General features: G+C 36.6%; 2 protein-coding genes across 7 annotated transcripts in view; one reads left to right on the forward strand and one right to left on the reverse strand.

Moving 5' to 3' along the window:
• Positions 1–1,046: 1,046 nt before the first annotated feature.
• The window catches only part of LOC110834185 (dynein regulatory complex protein 8), a 31,894-nt gene continuing 14,113 nt past the window's right edge, over positions 1,047–18,827 (reverse strand). Inside the window, exons 1-6 of one of the 4 annotated variants that reach the window (XM_087353673.1) lie at positions 10,704–10,861; positions 6,965–7,075; positions 5,757–6,019; positions 4,696–4,819; positions 3,011–3,221; positions 1,047–1,213 (exon numbers count right to left, since the gene is read on the reverse strand). In XM_087353673.1, the coding sequence (XP_087209799.1) occupies positions 1,133–1,213; positions 3,011–3,221; positions 4,696–4,819; positions 5,757–5,808 (468 nt within the window). In that variant the 5' untranslated portion in view covers positions 5,809–6,019; positions 6,965–7,075; positions 10,704–10,861 and the 3' untranslated portion in view covers positions 1,047–1,132. Of the gene's footprint in view, positions 1,214–3,010; positions 3,222–4,695; positions 4,820–5,413; positions 6,020–6,964; positions 7,076–8,605; positions 8,639–9,187; positions 9,270–10,703; positions 10,862–18,827 lie in introns of those variants that run through there. The other 3 variants (XM_022073081.2, XM_087353674.1, XM_087353672.1) reach the window with 3 other exon arrangements.
• The window catches only part of LOC110834182 (uncharacterized), a 42,036-nt gene continuing 32,002 nt past the window's right edge, over positions 8,794–18,827 (forward strand). Inside the window, exons 1-5 of one of the 3 annotated variants that reach the window (XM_022073068.2) lie at positions 8,794–9,071; positions 12,835–13,217; positions 14,522–14,700; positions 14,808–14,872; positions 16,440–16,582. In XM_022073068.2, coding sequence (XP_021928760.2) covers positions 8,936–9,071; positions 12,835–13,217; positions 14,522–14,700; positions 14,808–14,872; positions 16,440–16,582 — 906 coding nt within the window. In that variant the 5' untranslated portion in view covers positions 8,794–8,935. Of the gene's footprint in view, positions 9,072–9,196; positions 9,278–9,563; positions 9,702–12,834; positions 13,218–14,521; positions 14,701–14,807; positions 14,873–16,439; positions 16,583–18,827 lie in introns of those variants that run through there. The other 2 variants (XM_022073069.2, XM_022073071.2) reach the window with 2 other exon arrangements.

Below are 18,827 nucleotides of genomic sequence, written 5' to 3' on the forward strand. Positions count from 1 at the left end.
TGAAGGATCCAAGAAACATACACAATGAATACAACTGTGAATTCGACAATACAACAATACTGTGGAATCCTAAGAACAATAATCAGTCATTTGCTGTGACTTCCTTTTTACAAAGTTCATCAAATATTTTCATCTTGGTTCATTCTGTGTTCCAAACAAACCATGCAACCTGTGAAACTTCAGTCTAATAACACAGGGTCACTTCTCTTACTCATGGAATATATTAATTTTTATATTGTTGCTAACACTGAGTGCAGCAGCCTGGTCAGCTTCAAGTGACATGAGCCAGCTTGTGCATGCATCTCATCGGAAGACGTTCTTTGATTCTCTCAAAATGAACAGAGAGACTGGGAACATTCTCTACTGAGCCAGACCCTTCTACAGCCACCATGACCTCTGTACAAACAGAGCAAGTTTGGTCAGTCAGTTGTCCAAAAGCCCAATTTGAGTTGAGAGTTAAATGAGTGACATGGAAGGAGAGTGCAGTGACCAGCTGTGATGAAGAGAGCAGAATCGGAGGTTGCACTCCGACTTGAGTGTGGTTGTGACTAATAAACTAAGAGAACTGCAAGAAAGAAAATAATTAATTTCAATAATAGTGAGTGTAATAAATCCAAATTTCAAGAACAAAGAACCCACAGGCTGATTGCTGATAATCGCTCCACAGTTCAGCAGTAAACATTCTTCATGAGGATACAACTTTATTAAAGTACTATTACATGTTAACTATGCATAATAAAGTATGGAAGGAAAGGAATTTAAACAGTAAATGTTTACAATTAGAATTGGAAATGTTATTTATTACTGTGTAAGACTTGAGGTTCTCACAGCGGTGAGTATGAAGATATCCGTCTTCTGGGTTATTGCGCTGTGTAGTCTGGTCGATGTTAACCAACGTTTCAGAGGTCATACTGCCTCCGTCATCAGGGCCCTGATGACGGAGGCAGTATGACCTCTGAAACGTTGGTTAACATCGACCAGACTACACAGCGCAATAACCCAGAAGACGGATATCTTTATTTATTACTGTTAATTAAGAAGTGTAATTGAATTTGAAATAATTTTATTCATGATTATGACAGTTTTATTTGAGCATAGGTGAATTTGCTTGTACTCACACATTAAGTTCCTCTCATTGAATCATATGTTTGGAATGTTCTGTTTTTGGGATATATTTTGGTGGAGGAATGAGGCTGTCATCAGTTGCATTAACCTGCAAATATTAAAGTTCATATCAGATAAGTTCTTGTTTGTTGACAACTAATATGACTTATTAGTAAGGTTGGAGGTTCTCACAGCAGCAAGTGTGAAGATGGCTGTCGTCTGGGTTGTGGCGCGGTGTAGTCTGGTAGAAGTTTATATCAAATACAGTTTTCTTAGCTGCATTGGTCTATTCCATGCATTATTGAACATACCTTTTTCTTCTCCCACGTAATGAAATAAATACTGGTTGGGATCGTGTTACAGTTCTGGCAACTCTGTGCAAGACTTGTGGAAACACCAGACAACTTTTGTCACGTTAGTGTAATATCGACTGAAGTCATTTTGAGCAGCAATTGCATATAATTATCCTAGGTATTTTTGTGCAGTTTTGTCTTTCTAGTTGACAAATTATGTGATGCAAATCCTCAGCTAAAACTCAGGAAGCTGTCTCTACATTAACAGCTTCTTACTTTGTGATTCAATTTCCCATTTTGCTTTGGTTATACTGCACTAGCATTAACATATTTGATTAACCCACTATACGTTGCTTTGTCAAATAACAACAGTTCCATTTATTTATTGGGCTTAGCCCAACGCAGAACCTGCATGTCAGGAAGATTATGAATAGGATGATAAGACAAGGGTGTAAAACATACAATAATCCATATCCTTAGCAAAATTTAACCCACAACCCCAGAATTTGTTTTGTATAAGACTGTACATGTCTTCATAGCTGAAGTTCTTTTTAGTACAAGCAATCTTTAATTTTGATCACTTCTGCATGTGTATATGGAATCATTTGTGTATGAATATGTGGTCTGGTGGTCTGTTAATAATGTAATTGTGTTGCCTACATTTATAGCTTATCACAAGACAATCATCTGTATCTGATCTAATGTATAATCACAGGGCATGGCACAAATACTTGTCAGTCAAGTGTAAAGAAGAATTGCTTCCTCTCTGTGAAATGTAGAGTAATATGTAAAACACCGCCATCTCAGCTACTTATGGTTACATTTTGGACTAATAAAATGTTAATCTTATTAATAGCTATTGCAAAGTTACAAATATATAATTTTACATTTTATATAGGTGTGAAATGTGGATCATTTCTCGAAGGGAATAACATAGAATGGATGTTTGAGAACGGTGTTGATGAAAACATTTGGACCAGGAAATAACAGGAGACTGGAGGAAAGTACATTATGAAGAGGTTTGCAGTTTGTATAACCCACACCAACATTATTAGAGTAATTAAATCAAATTGGGATGAAATGGATGTGCCATGAAATGTGTATTCATGGTGAAGATGAAAATGCATACAAGAGTTTAGTCAGAAAGTATGAAGTGAAAATACCACTTGGGAGGTACAGATGTAGATGGAAGGATAATATTAAGCTTGATATTAATTAAATAGGGTGTTCAAATACAGCCTAGATTCAACTGACACAGGATAGAGTCCAGTGGCAGACTCATATATATGGCAATGAAACATAAGGTTCTGTTAAAGGCAGGCAGTTTCTTGACTAACTGAGAGACTATTAGCTTCTGAAGAAGGACTGTGCTTATGAAGTTAATTAGGTATTGCAAAATTGTATTGTATTTCTGCTTCATCAAACTAAATGTTATATAATGTACTGCTAATGTTTTAAAGACTATGGACATGCACAGGATACTGAATTTGATTGTTTCTGTAAATATTATAATTGAGAATCTATATGCCAAACCCGGGCACTTCGATGGTAACTTACAGAATTTGACCTAGCCTTGTAATAGTTGAGTGATAAAAATATTGCCCAGTTCTTACCATAAGGTGATTGATATAGTACTCATATGGAATGTTTCCTGTTTCTCCATCGATCACAACAGCCATCATCTCATCCAGTTCTTCCTGAGTGAATGGCTCTCCTTCCTCGATCATAATTTTGCTGAGAAACTCTTTGGTTAAGTACCCCTTCCCATCATGGTCAAGTGTTAGGAAAGCTTTCAGGAGCTTTTCTGGTGATGCAGGTAGTAATCTGTAAAAGAAAGCCACATGTTAGAATTCTCACCAATGTGTTTAAAAGAATCTGCCGTTGTGAACGTAATGTGTCAGGTGTGATAATATGTAAAGATGTATGAAGTCAATGAATGTGCAATATGTTATGCATGATTGTTGCTTCTTAGTTGTATACTGTCCACTCAACAAATATGATCCATTGCTTTCATGATAAAGTTGATCTGTTAAAATCCCGTCATGCTAAAGCAAGAACTTGTGATATAATTTTAGGTATGTTTTAGCTATATATTTTTCCTGTTTCTGTGTTTGGTCAGGTAAACGTGTTATGGCAGCGCTTGAGAAACAAATGATGCAGTGTTGTAACTTTGAGATGTAGTGTGGTGTTGAGCATTCCATTGCTTGTTGGGTACTGGAAGTAATTCTTGGGTAATTTTATGAATGTTTAATCATTTTCTTATGGTTAGAAGTGCATAGATTAATGTATTAGTTGTGATAAAAATGCTGTGCTGTGTTGGCTGTTTGTACTGCAGAAACTTGACATGAGATTATACACCCAACCAATGTAGTTATGTCTTCAGATTTTGTAAAATCTCATTCTTTTTAAAGCTTGTTGCTTCATGGAGAGTCTTTGTCATATGATTTATGTTGTTCTGGTGACTTACATTGTGGCCATTTTCATTGGTTATGTGAGTAGTCCCTCAATACTAATTCAGTGGGCTCATATCTATATAAGTAGTTTGTAAGTGGGATTTTGGTAATGTTAATGTTGTTTCACTCGATTATATACCATTGGGACATAATTCTGTACAACTGGTAGGACAGGCTACTGTGGGAATTATGTTACTTTTTTTTTCGTCGTCTATGGTCAGCTTGCCCATCGTGACCCCTTTCAGGGTTTTCTTGCGAAAGTACCATGGTGAATGATGTTACTGGGAACATACTAATATATATATTGCTTGGGGGGGGGGGGGGCATATTGTGACTCTGTGTGATGACAGTATGTTGAATGAAAGAAGGAATATTTCTCATGTGTTTGGTGTTATGTTTCAGTTTTGTTGTGAATTTGTTGACCCTGCTTGTGTGGTTGATTTCTCATGGTAACTTTATACTGGCTCCAGCATTGTAAGTAAATGTATTTACATTATGTTTTTTTCCTAAATTCATTTACAGTTTTCTTGATTTGGATTTAACTTGTTAACTCTGCTAAAGCTTATTGGTTCATATTAAAACTCTTGTTAAGTAGTATAATCGAAATTTTTGCTTTTTCCAGTAAATTTTCAGTTTGTTAAATTTTGATTTTTCCTTGCAATGTTCTCCTTGACTGCATTTTTCCTGGGTGTCATATTGTGTAAAAGTGAGTCATGGATAGGCTAGTCTGTTAGCTAGTCCCCTTATTCCCCTGGGTTCTTCATGACCCCCCTAAAAGCTTGGATACTACAGCAAAGGGTCAGTGAAGGGCTGAGAATTTACCAAACTGTTATTTAGATACAAACCTTCTCTCTTGAATGATATGTGATACAGTGTACAAGAACCGATCTAATCTAATACTTCCAGATGTTTCTTCATCTTCTATTGCAACAAGGATTTCTTGAATTTCAGCCTCGCTGGGACAGCACCCTGGAAAAAAATCAATATAGGGATACATCTTTATTTGTATGAGGTTCTACTGAAGAAATTTGAACTCCCAGTGCATTAAAATTCATTAATGAATTTGCATCTCCTAAAATAATATTTTATTCAGTACTGAACATGTGAATCAAAACACAGTGAAAAGTTCCTAATTTAATACATTTGTATATGTACTGTGCCATAATTCAACCTCTAGCCGGTACATGGATTTGAAGGGATAACCCCAAATCCCAAAATGCACCAAAAATAACTAGATGGAAGCTCATTTTACAAACATAGTACTGTGACATACTCACTGATTACACAGTGAGTTCTTAATACAAGATCAACTTATTTTATGCTGTTATAACTGATTATTGCTGGATTAATATCTGATGCTTAACTAGTCAAGAGTACTGGTAATCTGAGTATAACTATTGTCTACCATGTCTTAGCTGTGGTTCTGCTCCTCTACACTCCACTGACTTCACACTTCTTACTGTATCACTTGTCACTTTAAAACTACCCTGCTCAGCCCTGCGAAACTTACAACTGTTTCAGTGTTGCATAGATACATGGAGTTCATTCTGGAACAATGACCAGGTTCTGTGACTGGAAGTAATGCAATTTCAAAGCTTGAGAAACTGGACAAAATGAATGAGAACATGCCAGTACATAGGCTGCCAACTGCTTGGCTACAGGAAGAGGGGAATTCTGGTATAATACTACAACATCAATGGTGTAGCAGCGGAGGGGGGCTTGCAACCCTGTTCCTTCTACGAGGCGCGTCCCAAAAGTAAGTTTCCCTGGGGCCGTTTACAGAAACAAAACACAATTTCATGGAAATATTTATTGCAACAGATACAGCAAGTGTCCAGCTATTTTTCAACATATTCGCCACCGGAATTGAGACATTTGTCATACCGTGGGACCAACTTTTGAATACTTGTGTCGTAGAAGTCTGCCGCCTGGGATTGGAACCACTGTGTGACAACCATCTCCGCCTCTCTGTCATTCTCAAAACGCTGACGCTGACCGGACAGGAATTTCTTGAGGTGTAGGAAAAGATGGAAATCACTGGGAGCGAGGTCCGGGCTGTAGGGTGGATGATTAAACACCTCCCAGCTGAACTCCTGCAGGAGACTTGCTGTCCGTCGAGCCGTGTGCGGCCTAGCGTTATCACTGACCGCACTTCACAGTCGGCGGGAGCTGGAATAAGAATCTCCATCTTCAACAGCTGCAACGATGCTACTGTGAGAACGCGGGAAGTGCCGTTAGTGCATGAGCCATGCTACGTCATTGCTCTATCACGTACGCACAGTCGCTTTGCGCAATATAAGGTTTACTAGCTGTGGGACGAGTGGGAAACTTACTTTTGGGACGTGCCTCGTATAAGGCTGCTTTTTGTGTGGACCCTCGGTATCGCACCAGTCTGAACAGGTGTACCACCATCATATATATCCTCTCCCCTTAAGTGCGTACATGGCATATAGTGGGACAGCTTTATTTTTTTTTTACTTTATTCTATCTTCAATCTCTACATAGCTCTCTGTAGGGCTCCCTTAATATGGAAGAAAATAACTCGGTGAAAACAAGTTTTTAGGATTCTTATATAGAAACTTGTGAGTGAAATGGTGGTTTAGAGTATCTGATTCTCTCTAACACAGCTGTCAAAATTCAGAATCCATTTTCTATTACACACTACTGTGAGACCAGCTTTTCTGCAGTGGTCATAATTAAAAACAACAAGGAATATACTGGGTCCTCTTTTGTTTTTTTTTCTTACAATGGGGTGAGACTACATCTCTGCAGAACCATCTCTAATAATGGGCCAGTTGTCCATCCCCCAAATCATACATGAGTGAATATGGAACATCAGTGGAATTATGTTGACAAGAAACACCACTTTGTCGACTACAAATTGTTGGCCAAGACTGGATTGTAATCATGTCTTCAGATGTGCAGTTGCTTTAATAAGACTGATATGTAAGCTAGTCAGTCAGAAGCAGTATCAGTTATAAACGGAGAATATATTTGTGATATCAGTCCATAACTCCATGCCAACAATAAGCCACTTCATTCATTCAGGCCTTTTTGTAAACTTCATTCCTATTATTTTTCATGTGTAATGCTTTCAACTAAAAAATAACTTACCAAGAGACCTTATAATCGTTCCAACTTCTCGAACGTCAACTGTGTTGCTGCTTGCATGATCAAAAACCACAAAAGCTTCTATAATCTTTTTGTCTAGATCAGTTATGGCCTCTGTAAAATAACATGAGACAGATTCAAGATCAACTTATATAAATGGTAATTAACATCTTCTGCACTATACATCAAGGAATCATCACCATTATTATATGTATTTATAATAACTAAAAATTATTGTTTAAAGTAAATTCTACCGTGTAGAAGGAGTGAGATAAGAGTTACTCCTTTAGTGCTGGCTTAAATACTTCTGTGTCATGATTTAAACTCTTTATAGTAGGAGGAAGATTATTGAATAATAATTCCAGTGTAGTTATCTCCTCCTTCATATTTGCTGAGGTTAGTTTTTGGCACATGAAGGTTATGTTTGCATCTTGTGTACGTCTACATTTGTTTGAAATTCTTCCTTGTTGTCCACAACAAATGATAATTTTCTGGGTAGGAGGAAAATATTAAACTTCAATAATAACCTGTAAGAGACTCCTTTTAATGCCCATCATTGTTGTAATGATTTTTTTGGACATAAAACCCTTTATTCTGCCTGTTGAATTTTCCCAGAATATTATTCGATATGACATAATGGAATGGAAGTAAGTAAAGAAGATTAATTTTATAGTTTCAATTTTCATGATTAGCACTAATGTCCTCACAGTGCAACATCCTGAACTTACTTTAGGGACAGTATATTCAATATGTTTTTTCCAATTTAAGTTATTGTTAATGTGTATGCCAATAAATTGAGTTGGTTTTACTTCTTCAGTTATTTTTGTAATATACTCTATTTTAAGATTAACACAAGTTTTGTTGGGAGTATAAAATTTCATGAAGTTTGTTTTGTCAGATTTTAAAGTGAGTTTATTGGCTTTACACCATTTGTTTGAGCAAATAAAGACATCATTCATGCAAGTTTGAAAGTAGTTAACTCTTGGATGTGAAATAATAATACTAGTGTCATCAGCAAAGAGCATAGGTTTAACTGAGAGTTGATGATTCCAGGCAGATCATTGACATATATGAGGAAAAGGAGAGGACCAATTATTGAACCTTGAGACTACATTTTATAACATCACAGTTTGAGTAGGTGCTATTGTAGGAATCTGCTCATTTTATTTCTATATGCTGTTTCCTGTATTGAAGGTATGATTTAAACCTCTGTCCAGCTATACCTTGAATTTCATAAAACTTTTATCAGTAATAATTCATTATTTATACAATCAAATAGTTCAGTAAGATCAGAAGATATTCTGCCAACATGTTATTATGAGCACATAATATTTAGTTTGCATAATCGAATGGGGCTTTATCTGTCGAGAGGTTTTCTTATAAAATCAAAAATTTTCATCTGAAAAGATGATTGAGTTTAAGAAATCACTTTCTGTTTATATATATATATATATATATATATATATATATATAAAGTATTTTAGGGAATGCTATTTGTAATGAAATTGGTTGTTTAAGTTATTCCGCTTTTTTATACAGAGGTCTCACTTTTGAGTATTTAAGGCAGAAACGTGTAAGCAATTTTATTTCCATGTTTGAACATATGCTACAACAACACAATATATTAAAATATGACGAACGTACCTTCCTCGACCATTTTTAAACAACATTGTTGCCAAGGTAACCGCGGTAAATATATAATCACTAATTGTAGCAGAATACGTTCATCATTAACCAATAAGAGTACTGCTTTCAGTCGACATAGTGTTGTAAACGAGTGATTCATTGGTAGCCATAAAGGCGTCCAGTGTAGTATTCGTGCATTGAACCAATACTAAGTTATCTTATAAAATAAATTTACGGACTTCACGTACGCCATCTCAATCCAGACAAAAAGCAGAAAATAAGTGCGAAGTTAGTGTTATAGAGTTGTTGACAAGTCTGTAATTCCGTTTGAAACAACAGCCAGTAAGAATGAGTGCTAGCATGGATCCATCAAAATTGAAAGTTGTAGAGCTTCGTGCAGAATTATCGTCTCGTGGTTTGGATACCAAAGGAGTCAAAGCCACTCTAATTGACAGACTGAAGGAAGCTTTGGATCGAGAAGCAGGTTAGTAATTTTAAGTTCATAATAATTTTGCATTCGTGTTTTCACGTAAGTATGCGGTTTTGATTGTGGTTGAGGATCGTATTTATTGAGTTTACAACGAATGAACAAGTGTGTACCTTGATTGCCATTTTTGTGGTAATCGTTGGTTAGGCATGTAGAATCAATTGGAGTTACTGTTGTATGCCGTCGGAATTTCATTCATGGATGTAAGTAAAAAATATCGTAGTTTGGCCATTTACGTAGACTGCGCCCGGATTCTGAACATAATTTTAAACATTTCAGTCCAATTTCTCAGAATGATTTCTCTCGAAAAAAATGTCCGTTGTTTGCCCTACTACATGGGAAGCGTCGCCGACTTCTGTGCCGTACGTGTGGCTAGGACCTGCTACATCACTTTCTTTATAGAGTGCCTCAGATATTTTGAGAACGTATGTGGGATTGTTAGTGGACAGGCCCCAAACCAAACTGCACACTAAGTAAAATACCATTGGCGTTTAAATTGTTATGATATTTTTTTTTGAAAATCCAATTGAAAAGGAAGTTGGCCAATAGGTTGATACATTTGACTCGTCCGTTTTCTTGTATATGGGTTTTTATCACTGACTGTTTGTATCTTGGAACACTCCTGCGGTAAGTGAATGGTACATACCCAGCTATTTAAGAGACTAAATAACATTATTAATTTTTAGTAGTTTGTTTGGGCATGTTATGTTTGCAAATATCCTTGGAAGTGATGTTACTGTAATGAAGCACTTGTGTCAACTGAGAGGTATCTTTAGTCACCATGAGCAGATAGTGTTGACTGCATAAATAATTGTAGAGAAACTTTCATTACTGTACGACATTTTCCCTTCAAGTAAAGAATAGAATTTATTTACATTCCATAGATCCTTCATAGGCCTAAGCCAGGGATGTAGAACAGGTGATAGCACAGGTACAATACTTGTTTCTAGTAGAAATATAAATACAAAGATATAACAGCTATTTACACATTTTTGTAACTACAGTATTACAGCAAAATAATCATGATGAGAAACCATCACCATTGTTACATGTATTTATAAATTCTTCTACTGAATGGAAGAAGTGTGATAGGAGATACTCTTTCAACGCTGGCTTAAACATGTTTATATCATGATTTAAACTTTTGATAGTAGGTGTAAGATTATTGAATAACTTATTTCCAGTATAGTAAACTCCTTTTTGATATGTACTGAGGTTAGAATTTGGCACATGAAGGTTGCATCTGTATCTTGTTCTTATATTGTGGATATCTGAAATTGTTAAAAAAATCTCTATGTTATCCACTACGAGTGATAATAGTGAGAGCAAGAATTCACTGGATAGTGGAAGAATATTAAACTTCTTAAGTAATGCCCTACAAGAGGCTCTCCTTTTAGTGCATGCCATTATTCTTTTGAATGTAAAATAATCTTTTCCTGCCCATTGAATTTTCCCAGAAAATGATTCCATATGACATGATGGATTGGAAGTAAGCAAAATAAACTAATTTTAAAGTTTCTGTTTTCATAAGTGCTGCAACTGCCCTCTTAGCAAAACATGCCAGGCTTAGTTTAGGGATAATGTATTGACTATGTGTTTTCTACTAAAGACATGAAGTTGGCCACTTACCTCTGTCTATTGTGAAGGTTAAGAAAGAGTGGAGCTATACCTCCACTGCCACATTACGTGGTGTTTTTTGATGTAAATACGTCTAAATGGAAGGGTCAGTGTCATTCCGCAAAAAAGTGTAACAAAAAATGTGTAAGATGGTTACCTAGGAAACATCAACAATTTGTAAATATGGACTGACAACAATGGTCAGCTTGTATGCATTGTTATGTTACCTAGGAAACATCATCTGTTTGTTCGGCATTGTTGTGTTTCATTACTGCCGTCAACAATCCACTTTCGTTATTGCGGAAAGAGCTGAGCTGTGAATCGCTTGTAGAAGAAGTGTGTCGTAGACTAGATAATTTTGTGCTGGTAAAAACGTTTTACAATATCACAGGTACTTATCTTATATAAGAATTATTAAGAAATCTATTGTTAATTGAATAAAATTTTTCTTGGATATTATCCATCGTCTAGTAAATATAAAACGTAAAACGACGTTTCGGAGATGGGATTAGCTCTATCTAGTGGGCCCAACTGAGTAGGAACCTGAAGACGGAGATAGAGTCCCATCTCCGAAACGTCATTTTACGTTTTATATTTACTAGACGATGGATAATATCCAAGAAAAATTTTATTCAATTGACTCTTTACCATTGTCAAGAAGTTTTAGATTTTGATAAATCTATTGTTGCATTAATTTGTTGCGTCATACTATGTACAAGATGGATGACATTGAAGCTAAAAGACTCCATAAAGCAGAATATATGAGACAGTACAGAAAACATAAAAAAAATTGAAGTATTATATAATCAACCTAATGTTACCAAAAACTAATGCTGAACATACAAGGGAATATATTGATGATTGTAAGAGATTTATTTTGAGTCATTTGAGAAATTATACAAAGATGTTTAACGTTATGGCCACAGAAGATCCTAATACAATGCCGATAATATTGACAGGAGATTTTAACATTGATTTAAAGAAGGAGGAAAATCAAAGCTTTGTCACATTTATGGAGGAAACGTTTGGCTTAATGTTGATGTCAAATCCTCAATGTAGTACTACTAGATCAAAATCTTGTATAGATATGGTGTTTGCACGAAATGTTGATACTCTAAAATGTACAAATTTTATAACATATTTCAGCTACCACAGGCCCATCTTAAGCGTAACTAATTCAAGGAAGGCAGTACTGTCTTACTCAAATTTTAATCAATTGTAAAGCGTGTATAAAGCCACTATATAAACTCCTTACCGTATAGTCAGAATTCATGAATTACGCACTGAATGACATACTTATTGAAAAGCTTGTGTCTGTCGCATGTTTTGGTACTTTGTATATCTTGCCAGGTATTCTGAATGAAGTTCCTTGCATTTATACTTTCATGGAGATTGAAAGTATAAATGCAGGGAACTTCCTTTAAAATTCTCCAAATTGCCATTTTGGAAACTTTAGTTCCCTTTTCATGCACTACAGGAACTGCATGATATATAGGGCGTTGAAATTTGGCACCATTACTATTTTCTTTGGAATCTACAAGCCTGCCAACTTTTATTGAAATCTGAAAAGGTTGGGTTGTGGACTGTGTTGACTTGGTATGACATTTCCTTGCTTTTCAGTGACTGTCACATAGCGTTATTGAGTGTGTATCCATCCTCATTAAGGATGTCTGTGAAGTCCTTTCAATGACCAAACGGTTGATAGTCTGAAATATGTGGAGGGTGAGGCATCACAGTGCATAAATTTTGTCATCTCTGTGGCACACATTTTTGTGTGGGGACTGCTTTTATCATGAAGGAACAGAAGCTCAGATATTTCTTTGTGGGTTTAATTCGCAAAATTTTCAATTTTCTTAATGTCTCCATGTAACAATCTGAAGTTTACCACAGTGATTTGAGGTAAGAAGTTCACAATCATCACATCATCCTTATCCCAAAAAAAAATGTTTTTTTGTGCTGCGTTCCTTGAAGTCTTTGCTTGAAGAAATTTTGTGGTTGACGGCTCCGTAACCATGGGTTCAAAACATTTGACCCAGGTTTCATTCCATATGATATTGGTCATTAGGAAATTTGCACGTTAAAAATTGAAGGCATTTTTTTCTTTTTCTTATTTCCAATATAGTAATTGAATATATTGTTTCAGGTGTAAAAGAAGGAAATAGGGAAGGAGAGACTGGGGGAGATGAAGTGCTAGGTGGTGATACAGCAGAAGAGTCAAACATGGAATTATCACAGAATGAATCTGAACTACAGATGAATTCGCAGACAGATGCAAGCTTCAAAGCAGAGACTGATTCAGAATCTCTGATTAAGAAGGAACCAGAACCAGAACAAGAACAAGAGCAAGAAGAAGAACAAGAAGAAGAACAAGAAGAAGAACAAGAAGAAGAGCAAGAACCAGAACCAGAACCAGAAGTTGCTTACAAAGTGGAAGAATTGGAAGAAGCTTCCGTATGCGACATTTCATCTGAGGATGTGAAGTCAGAAATAAAACAGTCTGTTGCTAAAGAGGAAAATAAAGATCAGGTAATGCTACCATCTTTATAATGACAGTGTAAGTAATATGTGAGTTTCACAAACCTGGAATTTATGAAAGATTTCTTTGGGTTATGTTGATAAATCTAATAAGTGTTGAATACTTGATTTAAAATATAATTTCTTTTAATATATTCGAGCATAACCTTTAATCTGCAGTTTTGGTTCAAAAGCATGAACAGAAGTAACTTAAACTGATTTCTGGCGACAAAATTTTTATTTACATTACCTACTTTTTTTAGTAATGTTATTTTAAAGTAGTGGATTATGTTTGTTTATGAGTGAAGTCCTGTTTCCAGTCCTGGAAAGTATAAAGGGCCTACTGGGACAAGATTTTTAGATGGGATTTTAGGTTCTTACTGCAGCAAGTACGAAAACGGGTGTCTTCTGATCGTTACACCACGTAGTCTGGTAGAAGTTTACTGACGTTTCAGAGGTACCAGTCAGTGAAGGCAGAACCTTCACTGGACAAATGGAGAAGAAGGTGGACATTAGGCAAGGGCAGGGGGGCATACCACAGCCTGGCCACATGGGAGGAAAGGACATGCATGGCTGAAATTGTCAGGATAATTGAATGACATAGAAAGCATGGCAGAGGGAAAATTAAGACTTGGTGAAGAAGGCGGTATTCTTTAGGAAAATTTTCCTTCTGTGTCCTTATCACCTCCTTGTATGGTAATATGACAGCCTCCATCTCACAGCTGAATATCTTGCATGTCTCCATGAAGCAAATTAATCTTCCGAGCTTTTATGTCAAAATATAATATTAAAGCATACAAAACAATAATTTTATTTGAATTGTATGACTGTGAAATTTAATCGCTTATAATCAGGGAATAGGGTTCTAAGAAGGATATTTGGACCGATGAGAGGTGTTATACCAGGATGCAGGAAACTTCCGCAATATTAGGATGATAAAATAAAGGAATCTCAGATGGGTGGGGCATGTAGCATGAATTGGGAGATGGGAAATGCATAAATGGCTTTGTTTGGAGAGTCTGAAGAGAAGAGTCCTCAGAACTGGGATGGATTGGAGGATAATATTAAATAAGACCTTAAGTAAATAAAGTAGGAGGTTATGGACTATGTTGAATTGGCTAAGTATAGGGCCCACTGACCACCTCTTGTGAATGCAGTAATGAATCAATGAGTTCCATAAAAAATTCTCAAGAAGAATTTTGTACTGTGGAGATGGTTATTGAAAAAGTAGAGTAATATGAACAAGATCACGTCGTTTCTAAAATTTGACTTGAAACTCCAAAATATTTTTTCAGCTGAAGGTTTTTTATTTTCAGATTGATGTTACAGAGGCTTCAGCAGAAATTAAGACAGAAAAGGATGCCGAGGTAATTGAAGTGAAAGATGAGCCTGAAGAGAAAATGGTTGTTGATGCAAAAGATGAGAATCGTGACCGTAGGGACAGAGAGGAACGTCGTGGTGAGAAACGGCGGCGATCCCCAAGTCCTCGCAGAAGGTACTGCATATTCTTATAAAGTACACACATATTTAAGTTCCTTCTTGTCATTTGTGTTGTATCATTTTTGTGTTTGTGGGATAAGTATAGTTTTTTTTTTCCCTCAGGAGTCCTCCAAGAAGACAAGATGATGAGCCAGATTATGATGAAACTGCTGTCATCCTAAGCTGGTGTAAGTTTCTGCACTTAGGCATATATAATGTAATAGAATTCAAAGCATGCAAATCTTACAAAGGCATTCTCTGTACTGAGGTTATAGAACATCTATTATTATTATTATTATTATTATTATCCCATCTATTCACTACTTTATGGGGTATGTACTTCCATGTACCCAAGACAGACCTTGTCCCTAAGGTACATAGGGCAGCAGCTATTTCTGGGATACGTATTGTTTTTAATATGTATTACATGTATTATATAATTTTATTTTATAACAGCGTCTTTCGGATGATGTATGAAGTTCCCAAAATGGCAGTCTTCTGCAATTCCCCGATGTCGTGTTTGCCAAATATATCCTGAGTAACCTGGTGACAGTTCCTGTCGCTCCTATACCTATTGGGATTTTATTATTCTTCTTCTGTTACGTTCTGTGTATGATCTTTCAGTAAAGTATCCCCCATAACTAAGTATCATGTGATAAGTAGTGTCCCACATACCGAGTATCACGTGATCTTACCTGGCATTCCAACTTACAGCTAAGATGTTCTTTCTCATTTTATGGTTGTAGGGATATTCAATATAGGCTTAGTAACTCTATGGAACAGTGTCTTTCTTGAGAAGCTGCTAGTCACTCAACTTGTCAGGAAGGTCCCTACTTTTTATATAACCAGGCCCATTGCTGTTTGTATGAGAGCCTACTATTGAATCCGATCCTGAGTCAGTTCGAATCCAATCTACACCCTCACACCTTGTCTCGTCAACGTTTAAATGCCGGGGCTGATTGCTAATGGGTAGGATTTTGCAGTCTCTAAAGAAAAATAAATTATATTAAAAGAAATCTTAAAAGAAGAAAATGAAAAGTTTACTCTACCTTTAGTAGATTGAGCGTGTGATACCATGTCTTCAGGATGCGGGGGAACTTCACATAAAAATATTATGTTCACTTTCAACATTCTTAGGAAATGAAATGTCCTGCTTACCAGCCTTCAACGGTAAATTGGCTCTCTCTGTGTATATGTGACTTCATCCTTTGAGGATGTGTTGCGTGAACACTGAATTATTCAGGATTTTGGCAAACATTACAGTTGCCATCTTGATATGTAGTAATTGTTCATTTAGCTATGAGAGCTGTGTTATCCACGTATTGTAGCTCAATGTGACAGGAGGGTGTAGGTATGTCTTTCACATACAGACTGAACAGCACAGGGGAGATAAGTCCACCCCACCTCACAGATGTGGCTGCCTAGAGTGACATTTGTATGTTCATTTTAAGGATGACGAGGGAAGTGAGGAATGTGTACAAAACTGACCACTCAGAAAACCTAACTGTAGGCAGGAGGATGGGTCATAGGGATATAGAGTGTGAGGTTGCGGACTGGATTGTTGTGACTCGAGTCAGAGACCAGCGGCTTGCTGATGTGATAATGGTGATGGACCTGTGGGTTCCATAAAAGGCAGAGATTTATTAACTAGCTAAGCAACTGTTGCTTCTCAAGGACTTGTGCAAGTAAGGTGGTTAGTTTGGGGGGGGGGGGGATCATTGTATAGCCAACTAAATATGGTACTTTTGTTTTCAGATGACTCTGACTTGAATCTTGTTATTGACAAAGAAAACTTCACTTCAGCTGCTCCGATGTTTGATCATGGATTTGGTTACATCTGGGCTGGAGCACGAGCCACTTATGGGTTCACTCAGGGAAAGGTGTTCTATGAAGTTAAAGTAAGTAATGCGGTTTATTAATAACACAAGTTTCTTATAACATGGTTTGTGTAGTGTGGATGCAGTAAGGTTGTTCCCTGATACTTTTGTACTGTTATTTTAATTTACTATTTCTCTAATGGAATATTCTTGAACTTCTGTATCTTGTACCATGTTTGTAAAAAAATATTAAACAAAATGGTCAGAGTACAAGGCACCTTTGCACTGAGAAGATAAAGATGCCAACAAAGGCATCTGAATTCAGTCATAAAAATATATACTGCTATATAAAATAACCATCAGCATGCAGCAAATGAATATATTTTCAGTTGTCACAGCTGCACGGTCTGAGGCATCATGCTTTGGACCGGTGATACAGAATGCGCGCTGGTTCGAGTCTCAGGGAAATGGCTGGGGGTTCGTCGTGCTGACCACATGTCACCCTATATCTGGTTGGATGATCGTTCACCTCTGCTTAGGCATGTGAACGTGAGGCCGGCAGTCAGCTAGTCGGCTTTGGCTCTCAGAGGGCTGTTACGCCACGGATTATTATTTAACTGTACAAACTTCAGAGACTTCCACTTGTTTTGGGAAATTTGCAGATTAATTGCTAAGACTAATGTAACAACTGCCCTTGTTGCTTCCTGCAATCTTTATTGCAAAATTTTCATTAGTTTAGCTTGTTCCAAAACTTATAATTTCATAAGGAACAAATAATCATTATTTCCCATACCTGCAGCTAGTCTTTGCACTGTCTTCATCTTCAACCGTGAAGATGAACAGAGTGTTTCTTTAAAATATTGGTTTCTATCTATGACATCACAACCCAGAAGAATATGTTGTCCTCACCATCGCAAGAGCCACATATCTCCCAAGATTGGAAGAGTATGATGTGTACTAGAATACAGTTTCCACTTTCATTCTTAGCACCTCTTCATTCTTAATGCTTCTAGCTAAAATATATTTAAATTACCTACACTGTACAGACTTTGCCATAAGTAGTGGCATTGTAAACATAGCAGTAGGTCTTAGACAGTGTAAAGACATGAGTGTGTACTTCAGTGTATGATGAGATTCATTTATGAACTTGTTCTCTTATTAAAAATGCGTGAAGATAAGCTTCAAATGCTGTTTTCTTTTTGTCCACTAATTTGTTTGTTTGCTTCAGTCTCCAATGGCATGATGTTTACATGTCCATTTCATTAAAATTTGTTTCGTTTTTCTTGAGTTGAAATGTGATTGAACTTCATCTCCACCTCTGTCTTGACTTTATGTCACAAGTAGTGATGTCCTCACAAATGTCCCTTCAGGTTTGGAAAGAGATCGAATCAAGTCTGGGTTGTTTGGTTGGGTTGTTCCAAGTAGCCAAATGAATGCAGTGAATCTCTGCAGTCATTTATGCATCACATTGTCAGAGGAAACTAGTTGAATGATGTAGTGAGGGAACTTTCTCAGAAGCAGCGTACTTCACTGCAGCATGTTGGTCCGCAACTACTAGTCTAATGAAAAACATCTTCTGTACATACCCAAAACTCGAGACACGCAGAGAACAACTCTGAATTTTTATAGCACCGTAGTGTAGTTATAACAACACCACTAAAAGACATTTTCACTGCACCAAAGTATTTCAAAATATTTGGATAGGAGACATCTTAAAAGCTGCAGAATGTTGTTCTGTACATTAGTATCACAACTTGGTAGTGTCAGCAGTACAACCTCACGTGTCCACAACTAACCCAAACGCCCCTTTGTGAAGCAATGTCGGAATGTGGTCTTGCCCAAACCCACTGCACAACCACAAACGAGAGGCCAGGAAAAATAACATGGACAGTATTTGTTTGAGTTTCATTGCCATACTGCATGATACAATCCTTTGAAAATGTGGCGAAGACAAAATATTCGAAGATCATGTTAACTAATCAGAATTCCATTCATATGGAAATTAAGAGCATTGTGCTTCTATGCAATTCAGGGCCCTGTACCCTGTACTATCTGATTTCTGAAAGCATTAAGATTAAAATAAAGGATTTCTCAATAGGAAATGCACAAATTGGAGATGATAAATTGATCCATTTTGAATATTGTGTAATTTTCAGTTACAGAGTTCCAGGTGTTTGATCTTTCAGACAGACATCTACAGGAATGTGGCATTCCTCCCACATGTTTATTAGAACATCCCCACAGACATGATGGGTTAACACTGTTTCTGTAATTGAACTTAGTCCACACCAGAGTAATCCTCACATTTCAGTCTGACTGGCATAAA

The sequence above is a fragment of the Zootermopsis nevadensis genome, unplaced genomic scaffold (assembly GCF_977971745.1).
Source record: "Zootermopsis nevadensis isolate Lab colony 2312 unplaced genomic scaffold, Znev_1.0 Znev_ptg000022l, whole genome shotgun sequence".
Taxonomy (NCBI): domain Eukaryota; kingdom Metazoa; phylum Arthropoda; class Insecta; order Blattodea; family Termopsidae; genus Zootermopsis; species Zootermopsis nevadensis.